The following is a 25,349-nucleotide window of genomic DNA, read 5'->3' as shown; positions in this document are numbered from 1 at the left end:
TATAGCTTCTGGTGGTAGTGGGCTTAGCCAAGGTTTACGTGCGAGCCGTGCAGATTGCCAACCACGACTTCCACTGCCAACGAAGGATTTTTGTATCGAGAGGAAATCGTTACGACGAGGAAGCCTCCCCCTCCCCTTGGTGGGACCCCTCCCATCCCCGCCAACAACATACATTTATCCACCACCTTCTTTATTTATCGTCGTTTTTTCTTTGTTTTTGCCTGTGCTTCCCACTCAGCGAGGTCCACGTTGACCACAGCCTCTTCACCACCGTCAACATCACAGGCTGTGTGATGAGGTCGCCCTGCAGCTGGGCTTTGGTTTCGCGAAGATAAGGCGGTGCATGTCGCCAGTTTGGGTCAACTTGTCGCTTTTTTTAAAGCCCATCTTGCACCCCGAGTGTGTGAAGAAATACCCAGCAGAAGAACACAGCTACTAGTGGGACTGAGGGAACTGCCGGTGAGTGGATGGTCCCCTTTTTAACCCCTTATCCTAGCGGTATATGCCTACTGTTAGCTATGCTGGATGCGTCCTGGCATTACGCACTGATTCTGTCATATTTATAGCTCAAGACCAGTCAAACATGTCGTCTGTTTACTAGTTTAGCCTGTGAGCCATTATACAACATCATCCACGCGTTGTAAAGGGGTGTGCACATGCTTGTGAATTGACTGAACGTTATTTAATAGCATTATTCTTCTGTTAATTTGGACCCTTGGTTGCTCTGGGATAAGTAACGCTATGTCATTTGTAGCCACGGTTAGCCTTTAACGCTGCTAGGTGGCGAGCCTACGCCCAGTTGTCTCCTGTCCTGTAATACACAATCACCACAACAGCTGATCTAAAACAAGATGCATTGATTGTAACGGTGGAAAATTATTAAACTCGGCTCTCATAGCGCCCAATGACAGGATACAAGTCAACTCAGCTCAATGATGCAATATCACCGGGACAATCGCTCATTTTTCGTTCTTTATTATCATGTCAGTGCACAGAAAAAGAGCAGCCACCGTGGTTTAAACCTAGCTAATTAACCATATGCTCACTTATAGCCAAACAGTGATGAGAAAGAGAAAATGAGCATCAAATACAATGTGTAAGAAACTTAATTGAACTCAGATTGGGTAACAAAGGTTAAATAGTCAAATACAACATGACATAACTGGTTTTAGGCAGACTGGTGACTCTTTAAACATGTAGAGCTATTCCAACACATTTGAAACACACATTGCTGCAGCATTTGTAACAGGTGTGGTAAGGACCCAGCAGCAGTACAACAGACGCACTGGATAATTTGAATCAACGCTTTATTCTCCTCTGGACACACAACAGGCAGAATAATCACAGGGAAACAGCGGCAGGATCTCGTGGTCAGGGACAGAAGGCCGAGTGAATTACCGGGGCAGTGGCCTGATGAATCTCCTATAGAAATTGGTGAACCCCAGGAAACATTGAAGCTGCTTGCGGAGTTTGGGACAGGCCAGGTAGTGACGGCAGCAACCTTAGCGGGGTCCATCTGGATGCTGCCCTGGGAAACGATATATCCCAGGAATGAAACTCGCACTTCTCCGCCTTCACAAAGAGGGAGTTCTCCAGTAGGCGTTGAAGCATGGACTGGACATGGTGCACATGTTCCTCTTGGTTCTTGGAGAAGATCAAGATGTCATCGAGGTAGACAAATACGTGGCGGTCCAACATGTCCCGGAGCACGTTGTTGACCAGGGCCTGGAAGATGGCGGGGGCGTTGGCCGAAGGGCATCACAAAAAATGAAATGAAAGAAAACTCCTCGTTCCTGGCAGGATGTCGCCTGAAATGTGGAAGTCCAAACTCTTAGTCTGCTTCACTCAAGAGAGCAATAAGATAAAAGTGTGGTACCTTAGTTATTGCTGCTGATAAATCGGTATTACATTACTAATCCCCTCCCCCCAAAATAAAATAATAGTAATATGATAAATAAAAGTATCTACATAAAAGGCTGTAGTGTTCTAGAATGAATTCTGGAAGGATAACATATAGCAGATATGTCACTATCTATATGTGGCATTCTAAACGTGAAGAGGCGGGGCTTAGGCGGCTTGTCTGTAGTTCAGATCAGAGACGCTCCGTGAACTACTATCGACCAGAATGCCGGCTCCGGCGCTGAATCTATTTGAGGACGCTGATTGGCTAAATTGTATGTCACTCATTTATATCTTTAATCAGCATTAAAGCATCATTGGCTAAACTGCTTCATAGACCCGCCTCTTTGGGGCAGATTGCATGCTGGGTGTGTGATTGTGTGTGTGTGTGTGTGTGTGGGGGTGTTGCCGGCTCGCAGATGGAAACCACGAGTGTGAATACAGATCGCGAGGAGTAGTATACATCTTCGTCAGTGACTATGAGCTTTAAGTATGAGAGTAAATTTAACGTGTTCTGTGAAGCATAGAATACAGTCGGGGTCGGCGATCTCAGAGCGAGGGCCGGTTGATGATGGAGGTGGTCCGGTATTGGACCGGCCCAAACCCCGTCGGCCTACCGGGGATTCCCCCGGTATCCCCGATGGCCAGCCCGCCCCTGCCTGCCACAGTGGGTTGGGGGACGGCAACCCACTGCGGTGGCAATTAGCTAGCTAATGGGACACACACCCAGCTGTTTGCTTCCATTCACAAGATGGGTATTGAATGAAGTACTCTACTGTATTGGTATTTATCCATCTGTCTCACTTTAGCCATACTGGTATTGGTACTTTCATTGCAATTTTTTTGAACGATATCCAGCTCAAATAATTTGACATTATATTGCCTCATGCACAGTGACACAAAAATAGAATTAGAGTAGGCTGAAAACATATTGAATTCATATTGATACCCCAACATTAGAGAACACAGCAGGTCCATGGTAAATGCGGTAACATCCATTTAAACGTGTGTGGGGAACTGTAAAAGCAAGCAACGGGTCATGTATAAAGCCTGCATGTACATTCATGATTCACCAATAAGTGGCCTCTTTCCGTGTTATCCTGATGCAGAGCAGTTAGTGGCAACGTTTTGACATCACTTATATTACTTTTACGTGCTACTTTTTAGTTTCATCCACTAATCATAATCTTAACTGTTGTTGCTCTTGGTCTCAAGCACAAGGCGCCTGTCCAACGCAAACACATTTCTCAAATTCACTGACTGAAGTAATGCATCACTGAAATTGAAAATAGGTTCCCTGAGAAGGCACACAAAGCATGCGTCCACTCGAAAATAGACAATTCAATATTTTAGATTCGGTCATAGCTTGTGAACATGACACTTTTGCATGCTTCGTTCAGTCTTAAACTATTTGTTTATTACCTGCATGTTAGTAGCTGACAACCCCAGGAAGTGATGACTTATAATGGGTTCAGGTTGTTTTCGTGTTTCAGCATGACTTACTTACACTCACATGACTATAGGTTTTATTAATAGTACATGTGATGCGACTCTGCACACTGCAGACCAAGGGTCTTGTTTCTAAGTAGGCAGCTGTGTAAAGACATAGCAGAGGATTAGGCCTGATACAAATTTAATATTATCTTGTTCAGGGCTACTATTTGGAAAATATCAATTAACTCAACACTCTTGATTTAGAGGTGTGTGTGTGTGTGTGTGTGGCACTGGCTACTAAACAATCTTAGAAAAAAGGTTCGACAGTCAAATGGCTATAGTTAATGAGGTGACGTGGAGCACTGACGGTATAAAAAAAAAAAACCTCCAGGAAAATGTGGCACTGGATACGGGGAGTGCTAGTATGAGACAGCTGTGTGTGTCAGTTCCTCTTGTTTGTGTCAGCTTGTGTTACAATCAGAGTCCACTGTGGAATGGTGGGCTTTAAGGGGAGGGAGAGAGAGCAAATATAGTAAAGGTCATGACAAACTTTTGATTTAGATCCCATTTAGATCATGTTGAACCACTCTTCTTTCCCAATTACATCATGAGAAGTCTTTCTCAGACACTATTCTAGGGATTAATTACGTGTCACAAAAATACAGATGCTTGTTTAGTCAATTCATTCACCATACAAATCTTTGCCTAGTAACAGCCTCACAACTGAAAATGTCCTTCTTTTTCAAAGCTTTGTATAACATTTAATCGATTACTTTTTTTGCAGTTGGTCAGTAAGTAAGCAACTCTAAAGCTTAAGGCTGGGGTTAACTTTTGTTATTATTTCTAATATTGTCACTTGTCTTCGTGAAATATATTAATGGATAAACTCTTTTATGAAGTAGATATGGATTGTCTTTAGTGTTAGTAGTAGGCTAACTGGTAATAGCTTAGCATAGATATAGACGTTGGTCCAAATCTACAATTTGATTTTAATAATAATAATAATACATTTTATTTGTATAGCACTTTAAAAGGTACTCAAAGACACTTTACATGATAAAAAACAGAAACAATAAAATCAATTACAATATAACCAAAACAGATGACATTTTGACTCTATTTCACGTGCCGTTAAGGCTTGCAGTAAAGTCTAATTGCATGTGTGGGATGACCATTGACCAGTCACTGATATATGATAAACAACATAAATCCCCATCAGCAAACAAACAGCAGGTCACTGAGCATTTATCGCACTGGAGAAGAAGCTTTTAAATGACTGCATTTTGTATAAACATCATGATAACATGTCCTGTATATTACATGCCTGACACGGTTAGATGCATGCTTGTGAATATATAAGTGTTTGATGGTACATGGAGTTTACATTCTATGTAAATCCAGTAATTGGAATTCTATCAGCAGCCGGCATTAGATTAACCTCAGCAGCTCCACTCAAGTCGAGGCCCACATCTCCATAACTGGAGTTATAGTTACAGCGACCTACTTACTGTAGAACTTGGTCCAACTTTGGAAAAACAAGCTTTTTGTAATGCATATTTTAGGTCTGAAGTGGAAACACTGTTGGCTACTTTCATGAGTAATGGGGTGTGTGATCATTAATCATCTTCATTCCTCTCAGGAAGTAACACTGTTGCACACTTTAAACAGAAAGAGGAGTCTTTTAAAGTGTTCTACACCCTCACTGATTGCTGCATCCTAGGCCTGTGGTTTGTATGCTTTGTACCTGATCTGTTTTTCCTCCCCTCCAGCTGAAAGGATGATTTAACTAGCCACTCTTGTCATAAAACATTCTAACAAGGAGCAATTATGTTTTGATGGGCGGTCAAATATGTGAATGGCCAGTGCCCCACAACCCTCCCCCACTCAATTTGCTGAAAGTTTGGTGTGCAAGTTCAGTATCATCTGAATGTGGGCCTTTCACCTACCACAGCCAGTACGTTTTGAAGACCCCTTTTGCCTCTGAGGCCCCAGTGTTTGTTGCTGCCCTTTGGCATATTAAGTTTCAGATGTGCAAATCTCATGGCCGGCTGTGGCTGCTAGTGGAAATTTCCACTTCTCATTCGGACAGCATCTTGTGAATGTGATGTTGTGAGCTGATCATAAGAAACTACTGAAGAGAGCTACGGTTTTGGGGTTGGGAATTTGATATTTGATGTTGTGATAAAAGAAGGCAATAAAAATAAATAAATGTTTTAAAGATATATATGGTAAATAACTATTTTGGAAACCGGAATTTTGGAAAATTGCAGAGGACAAGGGTAGGTTAATTAACCTGTTCATGGTCATGCATATGAATACATTTTCCTTGGAAAAAACCCAATGACTATTAGTCAGCAGCTTCCTGAAACTTATTTCGTCACATGACAAATATGTGAAATATCATGGGTCCAAGTTCCATGTGATGTTTCTACTTACTAATGGTTCAGCCTCTATTGATTATGAGTAAAGTATAGAAGAGGCCTTGGGAGGTTGATGGGTGGAGGACTGCCGTGTTCATTCTGTTTGATTAAGCTCTACAGTCATCGCATTATATAATTAATTAGTTACGTAATGGTTGAGCAAGGACAGGGGCAGTGTTCTTCAGACTATTACGGTGTTACACAGCGTTGTTGCCTTTGCTTCTCTAAGTTAGGGAGTGATGTTATCCTCGGATGAAGCAAGGAGTTCCCATACATGAGGAACAGCAGCTCATTGAATAACTTTATTCTATGGAAGTCTCACTGGAAAATAAAACATATTGCCAGTTGAAATTCCTCCCGACCTCGAGCAGACGAGCTTGTGTGTTTCTCAATCTTAGGTAGCTGAATGGCCTGTGTTCATTTCACGAAAGGAAGGAGAACGAATACAAATATCTGACGGATGAGTGATTTTCATGTGTATTAAGTTCCTCACTGACTTGATCATTGTTTTTGCTGACTGGTGAATAGTTTTCTGGATACCTATTTGCAGGCTTCTTTGTGATGTTTAAACGCTGTCTCCTTGTGTATGGCTACCGTTCTTGTCCAAAAGTTTTTTTTTTATTGAAGCATACATTTTGGATCATGCAGGATCTTGATTAAACTATTTCATTGCATCATAGTTTGCTCAGGAGTCTCAGCGGGCACACAATCAAAAGTTCTGTGGCCAAACACCACTACAGATGTAGTGGTGTCCAATCAGAAGACACTGTTTATTGCCAAGCCATCCTATCTATCTCTCTCTGAGTGCTGTTTGGTCTCTAGCATATTATTCTCTATGTGAGATGTGTTCACAATAACATTGCATTTGGTCATTGTGCAGTAGAGACCGCTTTGTCAGTGCTGCCTCGCTGTACATTCACATTTTTTGTAAAGTTTCATACCCAGTGGTGCGTGAAAGTTTGGCTTTGGTCCCGAGTGGGCCCTTCAGTTTCAAAGAGGGAGCGCGACAACAAGGTATTTTTAGATGCGCAGGAAGATAAGAGGAAGCAATGCAAGTGCTAAGCCTAGACTGTTGCCAGTTTTTAATGTCATGGCTAACGACGTCATAGATAATACTTTTCTCAGTAAGCTGTTTTACTAGCTGGCAGATTAGCTTCAATCGGCCTTGGAGTGCAAGTCTGTTGAACTCTACTTTCAAGACTAACACCAAAAAGGTATTCCCTCATTTGGTATTTTGATGACTATGATGGATATCACTGTCAAACACATTGGTCCAAAACTTTCATCCTCATTTATCCATTCGGTCATCTTTTACAGCCGGTACGGAAGTATTTGCACTTATTATGTTTTCTCCAGTCGCTCATTTAGGTTTTTCCTTAAAGATGCTAAATTCGAAAATTCAGTGCATTACTATAGCAGCAAACAATAATTTGCTGTGTAAAGATATAGTGGAATAATGGCACCCTGAGCAGAGAATGAAGTCACACATATACTCATAAATCCTAGGTGACATGTTGTTTATCTGTAGATAAGAAAAAGCATGAAGTTATTTCCATCTGCACTCATTGGAGGCCTCTGTTCGTACTTAATTATCTACTGTTTAGGATTGATTGCCGGTGTGTTGCTCTCAAATTTCTCCAGAGGGGTTTGTTTGTGTGTGTGTGTGGAAAGCATGTGGCTACACAGCATGTGTATGTGTTCAGATAAGCAGGGGGAGGTTATAGTGGGGAGTCAGAGAGTGAAGTGAGGCTTGAATTTAACATGGAGCCTTTATGAACAAGGCAAATACGGGCTATGATCCAAACCGGAGGCAACCCACTGACAAGGCTCTTAAGGACAAGTTATGTCACTTCTCAAGGGCCTGCGTTACAGAGATACAGATTTCTCTGCTCTTGAGCATGAAGGCACCACTCGGGTATGTGTTTGCTAAATATGTGTGCGTCTACACAACAATAATAAGATAAGATGTAGTTGTTAGTCTTGCAATATTGCCATCAGTCCTTTTTTTAAACTAGCCAGGGAAAAGGCAGCATTTAAGTACATGTATTTGGCTCGTAATGCGACGTTATTTTTTCTTTGTTTCTTTCTTCAGAGGTGCTTGTAGTTTGTGTGAAAGGATCATGTAGCCGCATATGTGTGTGTTCATATCAGCAAGGGGGGGTTGTCTGGGCTGTGTTTGGAGGGAAAGACGGAGAGAGAAGTCGGGATTGAGTTTGGCATGGAGCCTTGAACTTGGACAAACAAGGACTATCAAAAAGTCATTGCATGATTTGTCTACAGCTGATTTCATTGTCAAAAACAGCTAGGCAGGCGGCAAAATCAACGGCCTGCGCCGTTTGAAAATATAAAAAGAATAGATCCACGCTTATGGCCGTGGCTTATTTCATTTTATAACAGTTGGGTTCCCCTACGATTTCAGTGCCATCGTTTAGACTCCCCAGGCCCAATCCACAACATCTTGAAGGCATCCATCTTTTGTCTACGCTGATTTTCCCATAAAAACATTTGCACGGGTCGGGACAACTAACTAAGATGAAGCTCAGGCTTAACATGGCCTTTGTGCCCAAGAACCATCATCTCCTCTCCTGCACATCAGTGGTTGCGTATGTTCTACACAGTGATACAAAAAGTGAAATAACAGTCAAATGAAAGTGTAGCTGCTGAGTTGGCAGAAATAGTGTCATAGTCATAGTGAGACATAGAAACATATGTTTTAAATAGAACTTCACGTTACTTATCCTGTCAATCTTGATATCATGAGCCAGGTGTCTTACCAAGAACACTGTCTTTGTGTTGGAGCTGGAGGTGAATATATCTTGAATGGAAGATGACACTGTCTGTGTCAACCCCTTTTTAAATGGCTGAAAATACTGGCTGGAGATAGAGGATTCTGAGGGTAATGCTGAGAGAGTTTCCCATACTGAGACACCATAGTTATAATATGATGAGCAAGTTTCATTCTGATACACATGTAGTGTCATCATAAGAAGGAGACGGTGGCCTTAGCAACTCCTACAAAACTTTCCACTGTCCAGAGGAGTGTAGAGGAATGAAGCTCTTGGTGTTTAGTGAAGGGGAGGGCCACAGGGTTCCCAAAGGAGCCAAAGTTATTCCTGTTCTCTCCTCCTCCTCTTCTCTGGGCAGGCGTAGCCATGTCTAGTTATGTCCTTTTTGGTATATTGAGTAAGAGCACTTGGCCAATAGATCCTTGTTTGTTTGCCTTGGCTTTGATGAATCAAAAGAAATGTTCTAGGTATGCTCATACAACGTTGTCAAATACATGTTAATGTAGCTTTTGTAAACATTGTTTTGTGCCAGTTTTGTTGGAAAAAAAAGCTATGTTAGAAGCGCACCAGTGTGTATTTTAAAACATTGTATTTTAAATAATAAAAGCAAGACAAGGAACCCTTTTTCTCTGAATAGGGAATGAAAAACAAAGAGAGCCGTAAAAAACTGTAGGAACAAAGCTCGAGCTGTCTGTTAACCACAGAAGATGTAAATGAGAATATAATCTATCCATTAATGTCACAGGAAGGTTTCTGGTTTCCTTTTATTACATATTGCACCGTAGATTTTGAAGTTTTGGTGTCGAGCCAAATTAAGCAAACGTCAAATGTAAAACTATCGAAGCACTGTGAGTAAAGGATCATCAAGGCTGTATTGCATCTTTAGCTCAAGGGTATCTTTTTGCCTCATGTTGTGACAGATTGCTTGATGAAAAATATATATTTGGATGCTCCAATATTGATGCTATTTTTTGGCAATATATGCTGTCACTTAAAATAAATCTTGTGTTGCATATTAGGACACACACACACACACACACACAATCCCTACTTTGCATGGCATCATTCTTCCTCAAATGCCACTCTAGGATATTGACTTTTTGCCTCTGCCTTCAGTTACTAATGCAAATTGATATTATTTTAACTTTACTCCACAAAAATGTAAAAATAGAAATGTCATTATTTGTGGTTTAGTATGTCAACCCCCAAAAAGCTGTTTGTGTTTTTATACTCATGCCAACAAAGATCTGGCATCCAAAAGATGTCTGGCACCTACAGTTGAAGAAGTGAAAGTGGTGTACATGCTGATGAAGCTAACTTTAACATTTACAGTAAAACTAAACTGAAAGTAAATCCCTGATATCTTCCTGCAATACTGAAAGTAAAACGAGCTTGAAAGTCAAACTTAATTACCCTATGTTCCAGTTTCACGTTGTATCATATAATGCTGTGTCAATATTGGCCCATGTTGTTTTTCTGCCCACTTTCTGAGTGTGTCCAACTATGTGGAAATTCTTATGTACTGTATGTCATTTGTCTTCTCTCCATCTAGAATATCCATGAGCTCCGATTTCCCTCACTACAGTTTCAGGATGCCAAATATAGGGTTCCAGAACCTTCCCCTTAATATCTACATTGTGGTGTTTGGGACAGCCATCTTTGTCTTCATCCTCAGCCTCCTCTTCTGCTGCTACTTAATAAGGTAACACCCATGCACCTGTTGGCTTTGGATTTGGCTTTGCTTATAATTCTTATTGTGTGTGAGTTTGTGGCAATACAGTGTCATACAGGGGTCCCATGGGTAGCCAACATTGTCTACTTACTGGGTGAAACAAATCATTAATATGGTGGCATGTGAAAAACCAATCTGATATTAATTAACCTTGTTGACTTGCATTGTTCTGCTCATGCCCTGCCACGATCAAAAACACAAAGTTACATGAATCGATTTAAAGAAATACATTTTTAGGCTTCCAGGGTTCTCAAATGATGTTGTACTGATCTTTCTCAATGTAAAGGCTTAATCCTAAAGGACACTTCATATCTAGGAATCTAAGAAAGTCAAAATACAATATACTGTCCCCCGAAATTGTTATGGTTATGAAATCTATACAAAACAGTTAAATTAAATATTAAATCATCATTCATTTCTATTCAGCAGACATTGTCATTGTCACAATAGCTTTTAGTTGAGGTTGAATTCAACTTTTCGAAATGTGTGTTTTTGTATGCGTCTTGGTAATAGTTATTTCATAGAAGGTCAAAATGTTACAACAGCACAGTTTGGAGAAGGTAGCTGCAATACTACAATTGGCGACTTTATGATTTGAATTGATAGGAACAACACTAATACTATGCTAAGATCCAAAGCTGCTTGTCTACATTATTATGATCATGGCACTTGGCGTCAACTTGTTCTATTTATTTTTTCTTGGAGCCAATTACCTCCTAAATGTCCTCCCCATATTCCTTCTTAAATGTAATTAACATTTGGCTATTAATTAAATTAGCATTTGTGTGTTTAAAACTCATGTTTGTAACCATTAACATTAATCTTGTTGAATTTCCCACAAAGGAAAAGTGCCGGTGGTTTGTAGTCATTCCCTTGCCCCTCTTTTTAATACCACTGGTCTAATTATGTTGTCCTCGCTGCCGTTGCTTCAGGGGTGTTCTCCTGCCAACAACTAACTGAACAGAAATAATGTCCAGCATGTTTTATCTAAGACAGTGAGAAGCAGCAGTTCCCAACAAAATTCACCCCTCGCAAATGGTAAGTAGGTTAACTACTACTGTGTTCCTACAATTCTTCATTTAACTGTGAAAAGACACTTCATGACTTTGATGCAGTACCACGATTCAACACTGAAAGTCAATGTTGCCAGATTTAGCCACGAAAGGCAAAAAGAGCGGTTTTTGCTCCATAAAGAGTGTCTTAAAGATGCAGTCTCCCAAAGGACTGGCCTCAAATGATTTGCAATTCTTTTACAAATTGGCCAAAGCTTTACTGAAACCTTTAGAGGTTGTCATAAAGCGTGGATCCTATAGTCTCTGTGTGCAGTAAGTGTCATTGCTCGTTTACATAGAGAGAAGAATAATGGGACCATTAACTTTAGAGGTGACGTGTGATAGGTCATTATTCAAACAGACAAACACTCACACGAAGTTTGACACAAGGCAGACTGTCACAGAAATACTCAACCACCTCCAACAGTGAGTACTCGGTCCACACACGTGTATGCAGTATACATTACTAGGATTGACATGTATTTCCTGAGCATGGGGTGTTTCTGAAAGTATAGAGGCAGGAGGCCTTGAATGCTGAATTCACGAGCATGGCCTAAATGTTTATGCATGTGCAATGTAAATAAACCTAGATCTTTGTAACAGCAAGCTTGTGACAGTTTCGTGCTTATACATGTTAAGGGAAGTGACACGCCTTAAGGTCGACCAAACCACAGGACATTCTTCACTATAATGATGGCTGTCACACACATTTTACATTTTGAGTAGCCCGCTGACTGCAGGCAAATAATGATAATGATACCTTTTGAGAGGAAGGTCAATTTGGACACCTGTTTCTCATTTTTCAGCTAGTTATTAATGTTACACACTTTGACGTTGCAGTTAAGGGTCATTGCGCAACCCCCATCAGTCACCCACAACCCCCTCACCCATGACCAATTGTCCCCTACCCTTGGGAGTCTCTGCACCTTTTCCTGCTGACCTCTTTTAAAATGTCAGTTTGTCTCCTAGACTGTGCTGCTTGTTTTACAGATCCCTCTCACTCTGCTGCGAGAGGTTAAGGTTACTAGTAATGGAGGTAAATCTTACAAACCTATGAATTTCTCCTATCTCTCTTGTTTTTGTCCCCCTTTTCTACATATGTTAGTCTCGTTCTCAGTACCTATTGATTCTCTTATTATCCAGTGCTCTTTCTGTTCTGTTTTGAGTTGTTTTGTTTGTTTGTTTTTGCTCATTTGCAAGAGCAATGTTTATGAAGAGTTACACCAAGAGTTTGGTATAAACCTGAAACATTGGGTTGTATCTGTGGGTACGCTCCTTTTTAACCATTCTGCAAGAGTGCCTCAACAACCTGCACCAATGCTTTTAATGTCTGATCCAATGTATTTTTGGTGTTGTTGTGAATTTACATTTTACTTAATGTCTTAGAATGAAACCTGCTAACATGTAACTTGGCCTTCTATCATGTTACTAAGAAAAACAAATATGTAACAGAGTTCAGTAAGGTGACATTTTGTTTTTGTGTTTGCACTCCGTTCTGTAATTGGTAATCCAGTTGATATGTATTGACATATGCCTAAGGCAGAATCATATCCTCTTTGACAATCATGCAGAACATGCACAACCCAAATGTTTTTATCTCAAGATAAAACTCTGTTATGAAAACCTGCTCTGCCTTTGTTTGTCTGTCTCCTATTGAGATATATCATGTGTAAAATCTTCAAGCAGTTTGTATACACCATATTATGATTATTATTATTATTATTCTCTATGGATTGAGAATTGCTTTTCATGCCTATTTGGTACATTACAATACTGCAAGTATTTATAATGAAATTGCATCCATGTTTGTCATTTTTCTCTCTTTCCAGGATTGTATGACTGCTTTCTCTCTATTTAACGTAGTCAGTTGAAGGACGCTTACTCATCAAAAAGATGTTTTGTCTCCCCAGGTTACGGCACCAGGCGCACAAAGAGCTATATGCATACAAACAAGTAAGCACTCCACCCGTTTCAAATTATTTACAGGTGTTCTCAAAATGTCTGCCCTTAACCTGAAGGGAAGCAGGTGGCTTAGCCGGAAAAATAAGGTTCACGGTTAGCTGGGATTGAGCATGCCAGCAAAGCTTCACAAATTATGTAATACACCCAAACATGTCACAAGTACACACACTGGCATAGTATATACTGTGATGATTATTAACTCTGTAAATTGTCTTACAGCTAGAAACATTAATCCAGTGGACGTATTAGTCCAGCTTCTCTGTGGGTTATTTAAGACTGCCAAGCTCACATAGTGGACACAGACACACACACACGCAACCCCCACACACATTAGTAGTGCACATACATTTACTGTAAAACAGCAACTATATTGTAGTACATATTATTTATCTCTGTGTCCCTTTTCAGCCTGACTGGTTGTTTTTTCATCACACTTATGATTAGATGCTAAGTATTTTATTGTATTTCCAGAGGAACTGGTTTATAAGTCAATCAGTGACTAACCTTTATTTATCTCTTATTACGCCACTTAGGTCATTCAGAAGGAAAAAGTCAAAGAGCTAAATTTGCATGAGGTAAGTACGATATCTTCTTTGTTCAGTTATTATCAGTTGATGATACTTTAAACCAAAATATCACTCACTTTAAGCAGTCGGCCTATCTAATGTCCGGAACATTCTGTAATGTACCCTGACAAGTATCCACTGTACTGTTATACCATCTAATTCGGACTATCCAGCCATGTACTACTTTATTTTAGCAATGCTTTAACCACAATGTCGTTCATTTACTGAGGTTGTTCTTTCTGTATTTCGATCTCCTCATTGTGCAGTTATGATGGTTGTGCCATGATACAATGTGCGTAATTAAAACGCTGACCAATTATAGCATAGTGTTGGCCAACTCCAACCAGGGTCCGACAGCGATCTGGCCCTGCTCCATAAACTCTCATGCGATCAGTTTTTTTGCCGATTTTGAGCTAGTCATGGTTAAACATTGTTTCTGGGGCACGTGCAATAGTGATACTCGTTATCCGGAGAGGTTGGAACGAGATGCGTATAACTTTCTAAAATGTTAAAATTATACGTAAAAACCTGTACATTAGCAGAGTGCGTTAGCGCATCATTAACTAGTGTTAGCACTTCTATGCTACGCAAGCTACTGAATACTGAATATATACATATGCTGCTTTTACTTTTTAATGATTTTTACAGTGAAAAAAATACCTACCTGGCTACATAGAAACAGTGTTTATTATGAAGTAATGTGGTGGTTCACTTTTACACTGTCTTTAGCTTCTATTTGCTATCTTTTTAACCCGGTGTAACATCCTGGATATATCCTTCAAACACATATTCTAGAGACCTCTGCCTGCCTCGCTCTGAAATCTCTTTTTGTTGTTTTTTGTCAATTTATGCCGTCATTATTAACATAAACATCCTCAGCTTTGGTTGTAAACGGTACAAACTCTTGTGATGTAATGTGCATCAGAATATATCAGGACTCGTTTGGGCTATCTGCACAGCTGGGTTTGTGTTTCTGGGCTTTAGTTTTTTTTTAGTTTTATGGGTTTTGTCTCGTTTAAAAGCAGCGATGACATACACGTTGTTAGTTATTCAACATTCAGTGCATCTGTTTTGACACGCTGTCATGTGAAAACTAGCATCTTGCTGTTAAGTTATGAGTGTTCTCCCTACCGTTATTAAGTAATGCTGTATGTCAGCTCAGCCTGGTTGGAAAATTGCAAGCAGAAGTCAGTGAGTAAAGCAGCAGCATTGGCTTTGCAGCCAGGAAGACATTCCATTTAACACCGCAGTGCAAATGAAATACAACAACAACAATACCATCTTCGCGTGTGCTTTAACACATGGCTAAACACAGTTTTTTTGTCATCATTGTTAGAATTTCCCGCTGCTCCATCAGGCCTCAGTATTGTTTATATTGTTAGGAGCTAAAAGAATGCATTAGGAGGTGTCATGTGAGTGAAGACCGACGGAATTACCAAGCTGTATTTGTTTAGGACAATAATACACACACACACACACACTAGCCTGGGTGGATGACCCAGTTTTAAAGGCTCCCAAGCCGAAAGATCACCCTGGATACACGATTTTAGACTGAATTGCACAAATTCAGTCTCAGTATTTTGATGGAATATCTACAGGAGAAGCGCTATTATGGGATCAGTTTGGTGGTCAAGTCATGTTAAAGTTTGTGTTACCTGATCAGCAATCTTTTTTTGAAGTAGGACATTGACCCATCTCTCCATTTAACTGTCCCATATGTTGTTTGTAAATAATACCCTAATGTAAAGGATTCCTGATATACAATATGGTATGAAAGAAATGCTGAATCAAAAATCATAAAGCAGCACCAACTAATACCTTTTCAGCCTCTTTTTTTTTTTTAATCAAATGCAGTTTCCATGCAAATGGATACAGTTGGCATATTCAATGGGTGCTCAAACAACCTCCCCCAGGCCACTCGTAAGCAAGTAAAACCTGTTGCTTATTCAATTTTACAACAGTTTTTGCCATAACTCAAGAATTCATAAACTGATTATGACACATTTTACCTTTGACATGGATGTAAAGTGTTAACTACAACCATTAGCCGACAATTGTACTTTAATGACTCACAGGCACAAGTTTCATAAATATTGTCTTGTTGCAAATGTTTACAAAGGGTGTGGAAAGACAAACATGGATGAGGAGTAGATGTAGAAGCAAATCTGCAGAGGTGGCTGCTAAAGATGATAAAAACAAGGGCAACATGTTTTTATCACTAGAGATCCATAAAGAGAGGGCCTGTTGGTCAGAATACCCACTTAGGGTAACAAGTGCCATTTGTGGCCACAAATAGCTTTTGAGGATGAGCCTATTTTCAGCCTGGGTTCTTCTCTTCTTTTCAGTAACTCTTCTGTGCTGTACCCGGTTTCCTGGCTCTCTTGGACCAAGCTTTTTTTTTACAATTGTACATTCTTTTTTTTAAACTTATTTTAGTTTCAATTTGTTAAGTAACTAATTTGTACCACGTGTTTTTTCTCTGATCAAATCCATGATCTGGTAATGTTTTTCCATAAAATGAAGTACACGTGTTTTGCATGAAATTTGTAACTACCGGTATTGCTTACAGGGTTTATTCAGTTTATCGGGAGAAAGAGATTCTGTCAGAAGTTGGTGAAGGGTGCCAGATCTCAACTGTGAGTGTGACACCATAGACAAGGCATTGAAAGGAACAAAAACACTGATCTATTCACAAATAACGACAGCAAAGCAGACATCTTAACAGAGAATTGCTCTGTGTCCAAAGATCATCGGGAGAGAAGCTGAGAGCCCCCATGCTGTCCTTTTCATCCCTCCTTGTCCATCCACCCACATAATGTAGAGCTGAGAGAAAGATAAACGGTGTGGCTAAATAGTTGCAGGCTTAGACAGCCCAAAAAAAACTGTGTGCCAAATTAAAACCCTCTTTTATGGAAATGTCACCCACTGGTTGGATAAAGTTTTGTGATGGGAATGGAGTGAGGACTTTTTTTTATCTTTGCAGATTTTTGTTCATTTTTTCACAGTTTGAAATGTCCAGTTACCCTTGTCACTGCAACTCTGTTTGTCTAGAAAGGGAGTGTAGTCAGCCATGTCCTACCTACATTGTATGTGGTGTTGTCAGTCGCTTCTTTTCACCTGTCAAGAATGAGTTTCACTGGGAAGTTAGATTCATGCCAACCCTGACCTATGGTCAGTGGCTCTGGATTGTGATGGGAAAACAAGGAGATTGCATATATAAGTTGCCAAAATGAGTACTTTGTACCCTCTGATTAGCAGGCCTCCTGAACGGCCATTATATATCCCAGCTCCCCTAAATAGTTGAAGAAACACCAGGCAGACTCGGAACACGCTGGAGAGATAACTGTTACTGCCACTGTAACCTGGACCTAAATATCACAGGGAGAAAAGGGTGGATGGATGGATGGTTATGTTATCATATTGTTCTGATTCAGCAGATTCTCGCCAATTTATCTGGAAGTGCAATGTGTTCAACCTGTATGATACCCAGAATACACTGAAAAAATTGTACACGCAAAGCATCTGTCTACATGTATTTGCAGTAGAACAATAATAAACCAGCAGTCAGTTGTTTAATATATAAGAGATTATTCAATAGACGACAAAAAGGAAGTTCACCAACATTCTTCTCGTGTTTGTTCACTGGCAAAGTCAAAGCGAGAAATACATTTCCAGAATTTGACAATCAGGCAACTGAAAAACATCTTATTTAAATATAAAATGAATAATCATGTCACACACAACCAAAACAGTTAGCTAATGCTAGCTGGCAGGTGTGTGTGTGCGTGTGTGTGTGTGTGTGTGTGTGTGTGTGTGTGTGTGTGTGTGTGTGTGTGTGTGTGTGTGTGTGTGTGTGTGTGTGTGTGTGTGTAAAACAAACATTGCACAAAAAGTCAAAGAACTCCAACCTGTCCTATTGCCTCAGTGAGGCATAGAGGACTCCGGTTATCACTACTATTTAACTGTTTTATCTATGATGGCAGACGCTAACGCCACTGAGATCATAGACCCATAGAGTTGGGTAGATTGCTATGAGCTACCAGTGAAAATGTGTCTGTGTTTGTGTGAAATTGTCCTGTGTGCTGTGATATGGGTCCACTTTTGTGGCTGTCTTTCAAACTTTTCAGTCTTTCTAAGTCCCGTAACCTTGAAACTGTGCCACAAAAGGAAGACTGAACAAGTGTGAGTTAAGTCAGAGTTATATAACACAACACAGTTGGTCAGTTAGTACTCTGTTGTTTGTGTCATTTGTTGGCAGATGTTGGCCACAGTTGTTTTTTTCCACGAGTGCCTGAGCTTGGTTGTATGAATAGTTTGTTTTCAATCCACCAACACAAAATTCAGATTAGGACTGAAAAAAAAAAATAAAGAATTCCAGAGAACAACCAACAAATTCAAAGTTGTTACATTCCCCTCCCCAGAAAAATACCTCCAACTTCTCCTCTCTCTTTCAGATTTGTGCAGTGTGCTTGGAGGAGTTCAAACAGAAAGACGAGCTTGGGATTTGTCCGTGCAAACATGCCTTCCATAGGAAGTAAGTTTATGGTTTTTTGTGCATCCATGGTCACGTACACAAAAGTGCACACACACACACACCAAAGAAATGTGGATCAGTACGGGTTTCCTTAACCAAGTAGGACATTTTCCTCTTTACCACCTCTTAGGATAGTTGTGTAGAAAACAACAAAAAAAATGAAGAGACACAATTTTCAGAGACTAGAGTGAAGTTATTTTCAAGTCATTGCGTGGATGGACTGCATGTTGGTGGCGACACGACCAAAAAGTTAATGATTATATCGTTTTTCTACACAAAACTAAAGTCAAGTGTTTATCAAGTGCGGAGCTTCACAGGACATGATGGATTGCTGTAGCCAACTTCATCCCCCACACCTCCCCCCTCCCCCTGTGCCCTGACTATTTCAACTGAGTTGTTTATATCAGCATGACACCTCCCGTGGCCTAGTTTTCCCCCCAGTTTCAACAAGAGGGTCACCACTAGGTGAATCCACTGTATAAACTCTCCTTTTTGTGTGTGGCAAGTAAAGCCATGCTGTTTTTTGGAGAAAACACAATGAATGACAACAAGACAATGCTTGTCATTGTTGATTAATCGTCCCATTATTTTTTCAATTACTGGATGAATAGTTTCCTCTCTAAATGTTAGACTACACAGTGAAAAAGACCCATTAAAATGACCAAGGGGCAAAGGCATGGTCTTCAAATTGCTTTTTTTTCCAACAGCTCAAACCCCAAAGCTATTCAATTAGCAATGGCATGAAACAGACCAAAGTAGAAAGTCTTTACATTGGGAAAGTTGGAACCAAACAATGTTTAACATTTTGTCTGGATTGATTAAATGAATCAACTCAATTAAATCACAGCTCGCTGCAGCTCCACATTAAGTACCAGAATGGAAATTTAATAAAACTGTAAATCCACTGTCTTTGTCTCCGTGATTGACAGTGCTAACACCACAGCTAGAGAGCAGAGCAATCTCACAATAAGGGTTTTGTGTGTGACCTAATGTTTGACCGTATGTATTTAATTAGTGTGGTTGTCACACTTGTTCAACAGAATGTGTGTTAGTTGGACGTAAAACATCGCTATTACAGAGTTTAAACAATTTGATGTACAATTATGGTATATGTTCATTTTTCAGCATAAAATGAAAGGTTCTCTTAAATAAATTTTTGTCAAAGTCACCTACTATTAGAACATTTGTCAGTGCCCTCTGGTGGTCAAATCATGTGATGTCTGCACATTTTTTATATCAACGTAAACAAATATATTTCTTGTCTTGACTGCAATTACTGTTGATTGACATATGTGCCAATACAATATGTTAATTATAAGCTCAATGAATCCTGAGAAAATAAACATACAACACTAATACACGTGATATGGGTGTGTGAAAGGTTAGTTGGTCCTGATTGGCAGATGGCACCTTGCATTGTAGCCCCTGCCATCAGTGTATCAGTGGAAGGGTACATTACGTACTGTTAAAGTGCTTAGAGTGGTCAGATGACTAGAAAGGGGCCTGTACAAGTCCTTTTACCATTTACCATAAGCCTGCCAAGCTTGTAAGCAGATGCAAGTGTTGACACATGAACTGATGTAGTTTGTATCCTAATGTAAGACGAGTCAAGCTAACCCAAGTTTTAATTTTCTCTCCCCCTTCACATACCTCTGTGTTTAGGCCTTAACCATACGCTCGCTGCCTTTGCTTTCTTCCAGGTGCCTCATTAAGTGGTTGGAGGTGAGGAAAGTGTGTCCGCTGTGCAACATGCCCGTCCTGCAGCTCGCCCAGCAGGCCGGCAGCACGGACGCTCCTGTGCCAATACAGCAGCCTCTACCCGGCATCGAGAACCTGGTGTAGCAGACTCGACACCTCTCTCATAGTACACGACAAACGCACACAAATACACATCCCGTCACTCATACTCTCACTTGTACAGGTACACCTTTGGTATGAGTCTGTGGACAGAGCGGAGAAACAGGGGTTCATGTGCAGATACCCACGAGAACTGTGACTCTTCAGCCATCGTCTCTTATTCTTGCATTGGTTCACAAAAGGTTTCCTTATATCAGTTCTAACTGATAATCGACTGTATTAATGTTTTTTGTTTTTTTTCGCGGACAATGAAGAATAGTGATGGATAATAGAAGTTTCCTTCTTGACCAGGACGTGGTCGATAACTTTTTCTCAACCAAAGCACTTTTCTGGTGACACCAGCTTAAGACCAGGAGGAAAAAAAACACAAAAGCCAAGAACTACAGTACACTAAAATATAAATTGTTTCACTTTTTTTTAACAAGCACTTTACGATAAGGCAAACCTTAATTGCTTGTGATCCTTGTAGCAAGGTTATGTTATATATTGTATCATTAACTATTATTCTATGTACAGTACAAAGCCACATGGGCTTTGATTTTTAATAAGCAAACGAGTAAACTTTGATTTGTAAAAAGATATATCTGAAAGGAACAACAAAACTTGTCAGTAGATAGGTGTCAGCAAATTTGGACAGTGCTTTAGTTGTAATTGCACACACACATAACAAATTAAGCTCAAAGCAACCTAAATATGAAAGGGTTGAATGTGTTGAAACAGAATTCTTCACACTGAGCCAATAGAAATGTTTTCCCTCATCGATGGCCTGTTTGTCATTCATTACAATGTGACTGTTGTCGTTATCCTTTGTTATTATTCTGTCAATACAGGAAGGTGATACAGTGAACAAATTATCTTTTTTATGAAAGGAATACACAGAGACATCCACCATATACGAGTGCAGGCTATATCCTGTTATCCCAGGTATTACTCAAAAACAACTATTCAGGATATCTCCAACAGGAATCACAGTTACAAAGCAACTGCTCCAACTGCTGTGATGATTTAAACCGGTGTAAAACCTGGTGCTTTATCTGAAAAAAAACTTTTACAGAACAAACACCAGTAATAACGCAATGTTAAACAAAGATCTAAACACGTAACGTAAATATTTCAGTTTTATTTTGTTCTGCTGCATCATTTTGTTTTATTGAAGCTGTTCTGTGTGAATGTCACAGTGGCTTGCTTCAGATTAGGGCTGAGACATTTCTGAAAACAAAACAACAGATGTCAAAAAGTCGTGTTGATTAATCTTAAACCAGCATCATATATATCCTGCTAGAATAGGTCGATACCTCAATTTCGGAAGAGGGCAGGACGAAGCAGGCTTTTGCCTTCTTTGCTGTTCATCTCCTATTTAAAATGTTCTGCATACACAGTTGCAGTTACTTTTGCGTCTATCCAAGTAGAGTATTTGTATTTATTTTTTTATTTATTATAATTTCTAGGTACAGCTGCATAGAGTGTATGAGTAAGTGGATTGACACCTGCGTCAGAATGACTGCCCTCAGCAGATAATCAGCATATCTATTTGGTCAAGAAATACACACTACATGCACAAAGGGAGGGGCTTGAGCTGCCCCATGGACGGGTTGCCAGAGAGTCACTGGTCAGCAGGTTGTAATGAAGCAGCATTTTCATTCATGCACACACACACACACACAGACACAAAGGGTAGCTCTGCTTTTTGACTGCAGTATTCTGGTGCTTTCGCCTTTCTCTCTCTTTCTGTACGGTACAGGATGCTTTTTGTTTTGTAACTCGAAGTCGTACCAGCTTTTGTGGTTTTGTTTTTGTCCTCATCCCTTGTTAGCTGCATTTGGTAAATGGGTTGTGCGACAATGTGCTGATCTGAAAACTGTAGCTAAAAAAAAAAAAACTTGTGTCAAAAGTGATGGACTTTGGATAAGTTGGAGATTTCCTTTAACCTGTGATATTGTCAAATGACAATACAGTCTCACTATAGCCACAGTCCCTGATCCAATTGTAAACAAAAGAATAGTCCCACCATGAAAAAATGTAAACTAACACAATGAAATACATTAGACCGCAATGTCTTTGGCGCCATAAAAAGGTTTGTTTACATGTTGTTTTATGTTTACAAACATTATTGATGGAAGCAGGCTTGTATTCTGAATTCAAGTTGGTTTAGAAACACACCAAAACCCAATTACTATTTAACTCAAATATCTTTTGGAATATACTTATAATTAAGCTAAAAAAAACATTGATTGTGCCTTTTTAAAAACACAAAATTTGCTTTTAGACTTTATTCTCCAACAGCAAACAGTCTCACAGGTTCCCAACACATTGGACGTTTTTAAAAGTGACGATGTGCTTTTATGGCAGGAAAGCTTTGTTACCCTTCCTCTGTGTTTTCAATGGTTCATCTCTGCTGAATGCCTGCCACACACCTCACAGCGATGACCTTTGTGGTTGGGTCAGAGCACGCAGCAAGGTGAAAATGTCAACTGTTAGACGAGGGCAAAAGCAGGATTTCATGATCCTGTATGTAGCGTATTAGTCGGTTGTCCCATGCCCTTATCGAAGTCCAGTCCTCCGACATAAATGCAGCGCAGTGCCTCCACTGATGAGAAAGTGTTAACATTTTAAAGCGACTCGGATTTAAAGAAACATATTGTTCACATTCGCGTTATTTGAACAAAAACTGCCACAATTATAAAAACAAGACAAGCGCTGTGTTAATTGGCAATTTCAAACTCACATTTTATTAATGATTAACTTTGTGATCAGACAATAATTTATATTGCTTGTTGGTGAAGAGGTGTTTGTGTCACCATTGTTAAATGTATGTAGACAGTAGCAGTGTAGTTATACATACGGTGCACTAAAATTGCTCCTTCATGAACCAAATGGCAGCTGAACACTTCCTGCCATTTGGCCATCTCAAGTGTTGTGTTTGATTGTAAACACTTTTAGCCTTTCCACCAGAACTTCCCCGTTTCCTTCCTGTGTGCCGTCATAAACCCGCTGAAAACAAAGTGCCAATCCAAAATGAACTGTTATGAATCAAAGCCCTGGTCAGTAACAAATAATGTTTTGCATTTTTTAAAGCAAAGGAGAAAGGGTGCAGTCTTTGTCACATTGTGGCCAAAAGAGACTGGAAACTGAGTCAGCCATGAATATAATAGATGAATATAAGAAATGGCTTCCCGCCACTGAAACCATTGACGTCAGTGCTGCTTCTGAGTTATCTCCATTATAAACGGACAAGACACAATGAGATGAAATACCACTCGGGGACACCACTTCACATCAGAAATTGACTGATACTCAAGAGTAGAGAGCGTCACAAGGCCATTGATATGATTGTGCCTTCAGTGCACAATGTTTGATGGCAGATAGTGTTCTGTAAGAATGTGAAAAAAACTCCACTGTTTCATTAAAAGAAATGTGGTACCAACATCCTCTATAGATGAAGGTTTTTGTTATATTTCCATGGTTGGTTTTAGCAACCAGACCATTTAGGTTTTTTAATCTCTATCACTGCCGCCCTGAAGTGAACTTTCCTCTTGTTTTTATGGTGTTATTTATTCCTCCGAGGCTCTTGTAGTGCCGTTCCAAGTCACAGATAACTTCCTCTCGCTCTTTGTCCAAACAAACCCTGCTACCGTTACCAGTGTACCCAAGCGCCACTCCCCTACCCACACACCCTTTTTTTGTTAACACTGATTACGTTTGTGGACCCTCACAGACATTGTTTGTAAAACTAAGAATTCTGCAGCAGAATATTTTTGGAGACAATTTGCTGTACAGTATTTGTAAGCTCTATTTTTGTATATTGCTATTTTGGAGAAAATAATATACATTTGTTTTTTCTTGTTTTTGCTAATTTCATGTTTATTAATTTTAAGAAAATGTTGCATGTGACTGACTTGAACTGTAAATAAAATGTCCAAGTTTTGGAAAGATTTGGGTGTTTTTATTTGCTTACATTCTTTCATTCAAAAAGAATCGACCCTCAATATGATCAGATATTATGTATTGCTTCAGGTATACCGCATTTGATGCCACATTATTATAATTCTATCTCATACAAGTTACACAAATAATTAGTTGTATCGATTTATTCATGATTTCATGAATATCTTTTGACTTTATTTAAAACAGACCAGAGTCATCCTTTGGTAACGCGTGTGTAATACTACCACCTTGTGGTTAAACAGCGTTAGTCCAAATTATCTGCAATACTGGTCAACATGATGACAATATTCACATTTTCTTTTTATTCATTTTTTGTGATGTAATGAGATTTATCACGCTCCATAATGTCAAGACCGTCCTCCAAACGGCTGAAGTTGAAATATGGATACAACGCTCATAAACAGCAGAGTCATCTGGTGGGAAATGTTGCTTTACCTAACTGATCCTTCACTTCTCAAGCCTTTGAGGCTTGTATTGACATAACATGTTGTTGAAATATACCGTAGGCATAGTATGTAGGCTGAAGTTACACCGATAACATTGCCATCAAACTCAATGCAACAGAAACAAAGAACTTATTTCTTTATTCCATGCATTCTTTTCCCTGTCAAAGTCTGGCGCCTACATTACCCACAATGCAGCTCGACCACCGGCATTTCGGTCAGAGATCCAGGTGTGTAAATGCTAGTGGTAGCTGATGTAGTAGCCTCGAGCTGCAAGCCTCAAGCAGAGATGAGGAGCGGGTCATGGAGGTCTGGTGAGACCACTTCTTTCTTACTCCACACAGTCAGAGGTTTTTCACATTTTTGGTTTCAGACCAAACTGACGCATCACTTATCCACATGTGCAGTAGTAGGCTACTCCCTAACACCTGTAAACAAGCTGATGAGTAAAACGGAGGAGTTGTCTCTGCCCTGCCATTCACATACACATACTGTACCTTTGCAGGTATCACAACCATTCACACCCTGATTCCTGTGACTGACGAGTTTCTCCTGACAGATGTGACCTCAGTCAGTGAACCTGAGATTTAACAATATCTCAGTTTTAATGTATGCCCTCTATGTTTGCACTTATTTGAATTTTGCACTCACTGTTTATGTTGTGCCTTGTGAATATATCCTGTTTGTTTATTTGACTGCTGCACCACAAAGAATCTTTA

General features: G+C 39.8%; 1 protein-coding gene across 1 annotated transcript; it reads left to right on the top strand.

Moving 5' to 3' along the window:
- rnf24 (ring finger protein 24) lies at positions 1-24,172 on the top strand. Its single transcript, XM_079278439.1, has 6 exons — positions 1-459; positions 10,092-10,241; positions 13,234-13,276; positions 13,819-13,860; positions 18,306-18,385; positions 20,086-24,172. The coding sequence occupies exons 2-6, from the start codon at positions 10,099-10,101 to the stop codon at positions 20,225-20,227; spliced, it is 450 nt and encodes a 149-aa protein (XP_079134565.1). The 5' UTR covers positions 1-459; positions 10,092-10,098; the 3' UTR covers positions 20,228-24,172.
- Positions 24,173-25,349: the final 1,177 nt, after the last annotated feature.

This window comes from Melanostigma gelatinosum, assembly GCF_949748355.1.
Source record: "Melanostigma gelatinosum genome assembly, chromosome: 11".
NCBI lineage: Eukaryota > Metazoa > Chordata > Actinopteri > Perciformes > Zoarcidae > Melanostigma > Melanostigma gelatinosum.
This window is presented reverse-complemented; position numbering and strand designations above follow the sequence as displayed.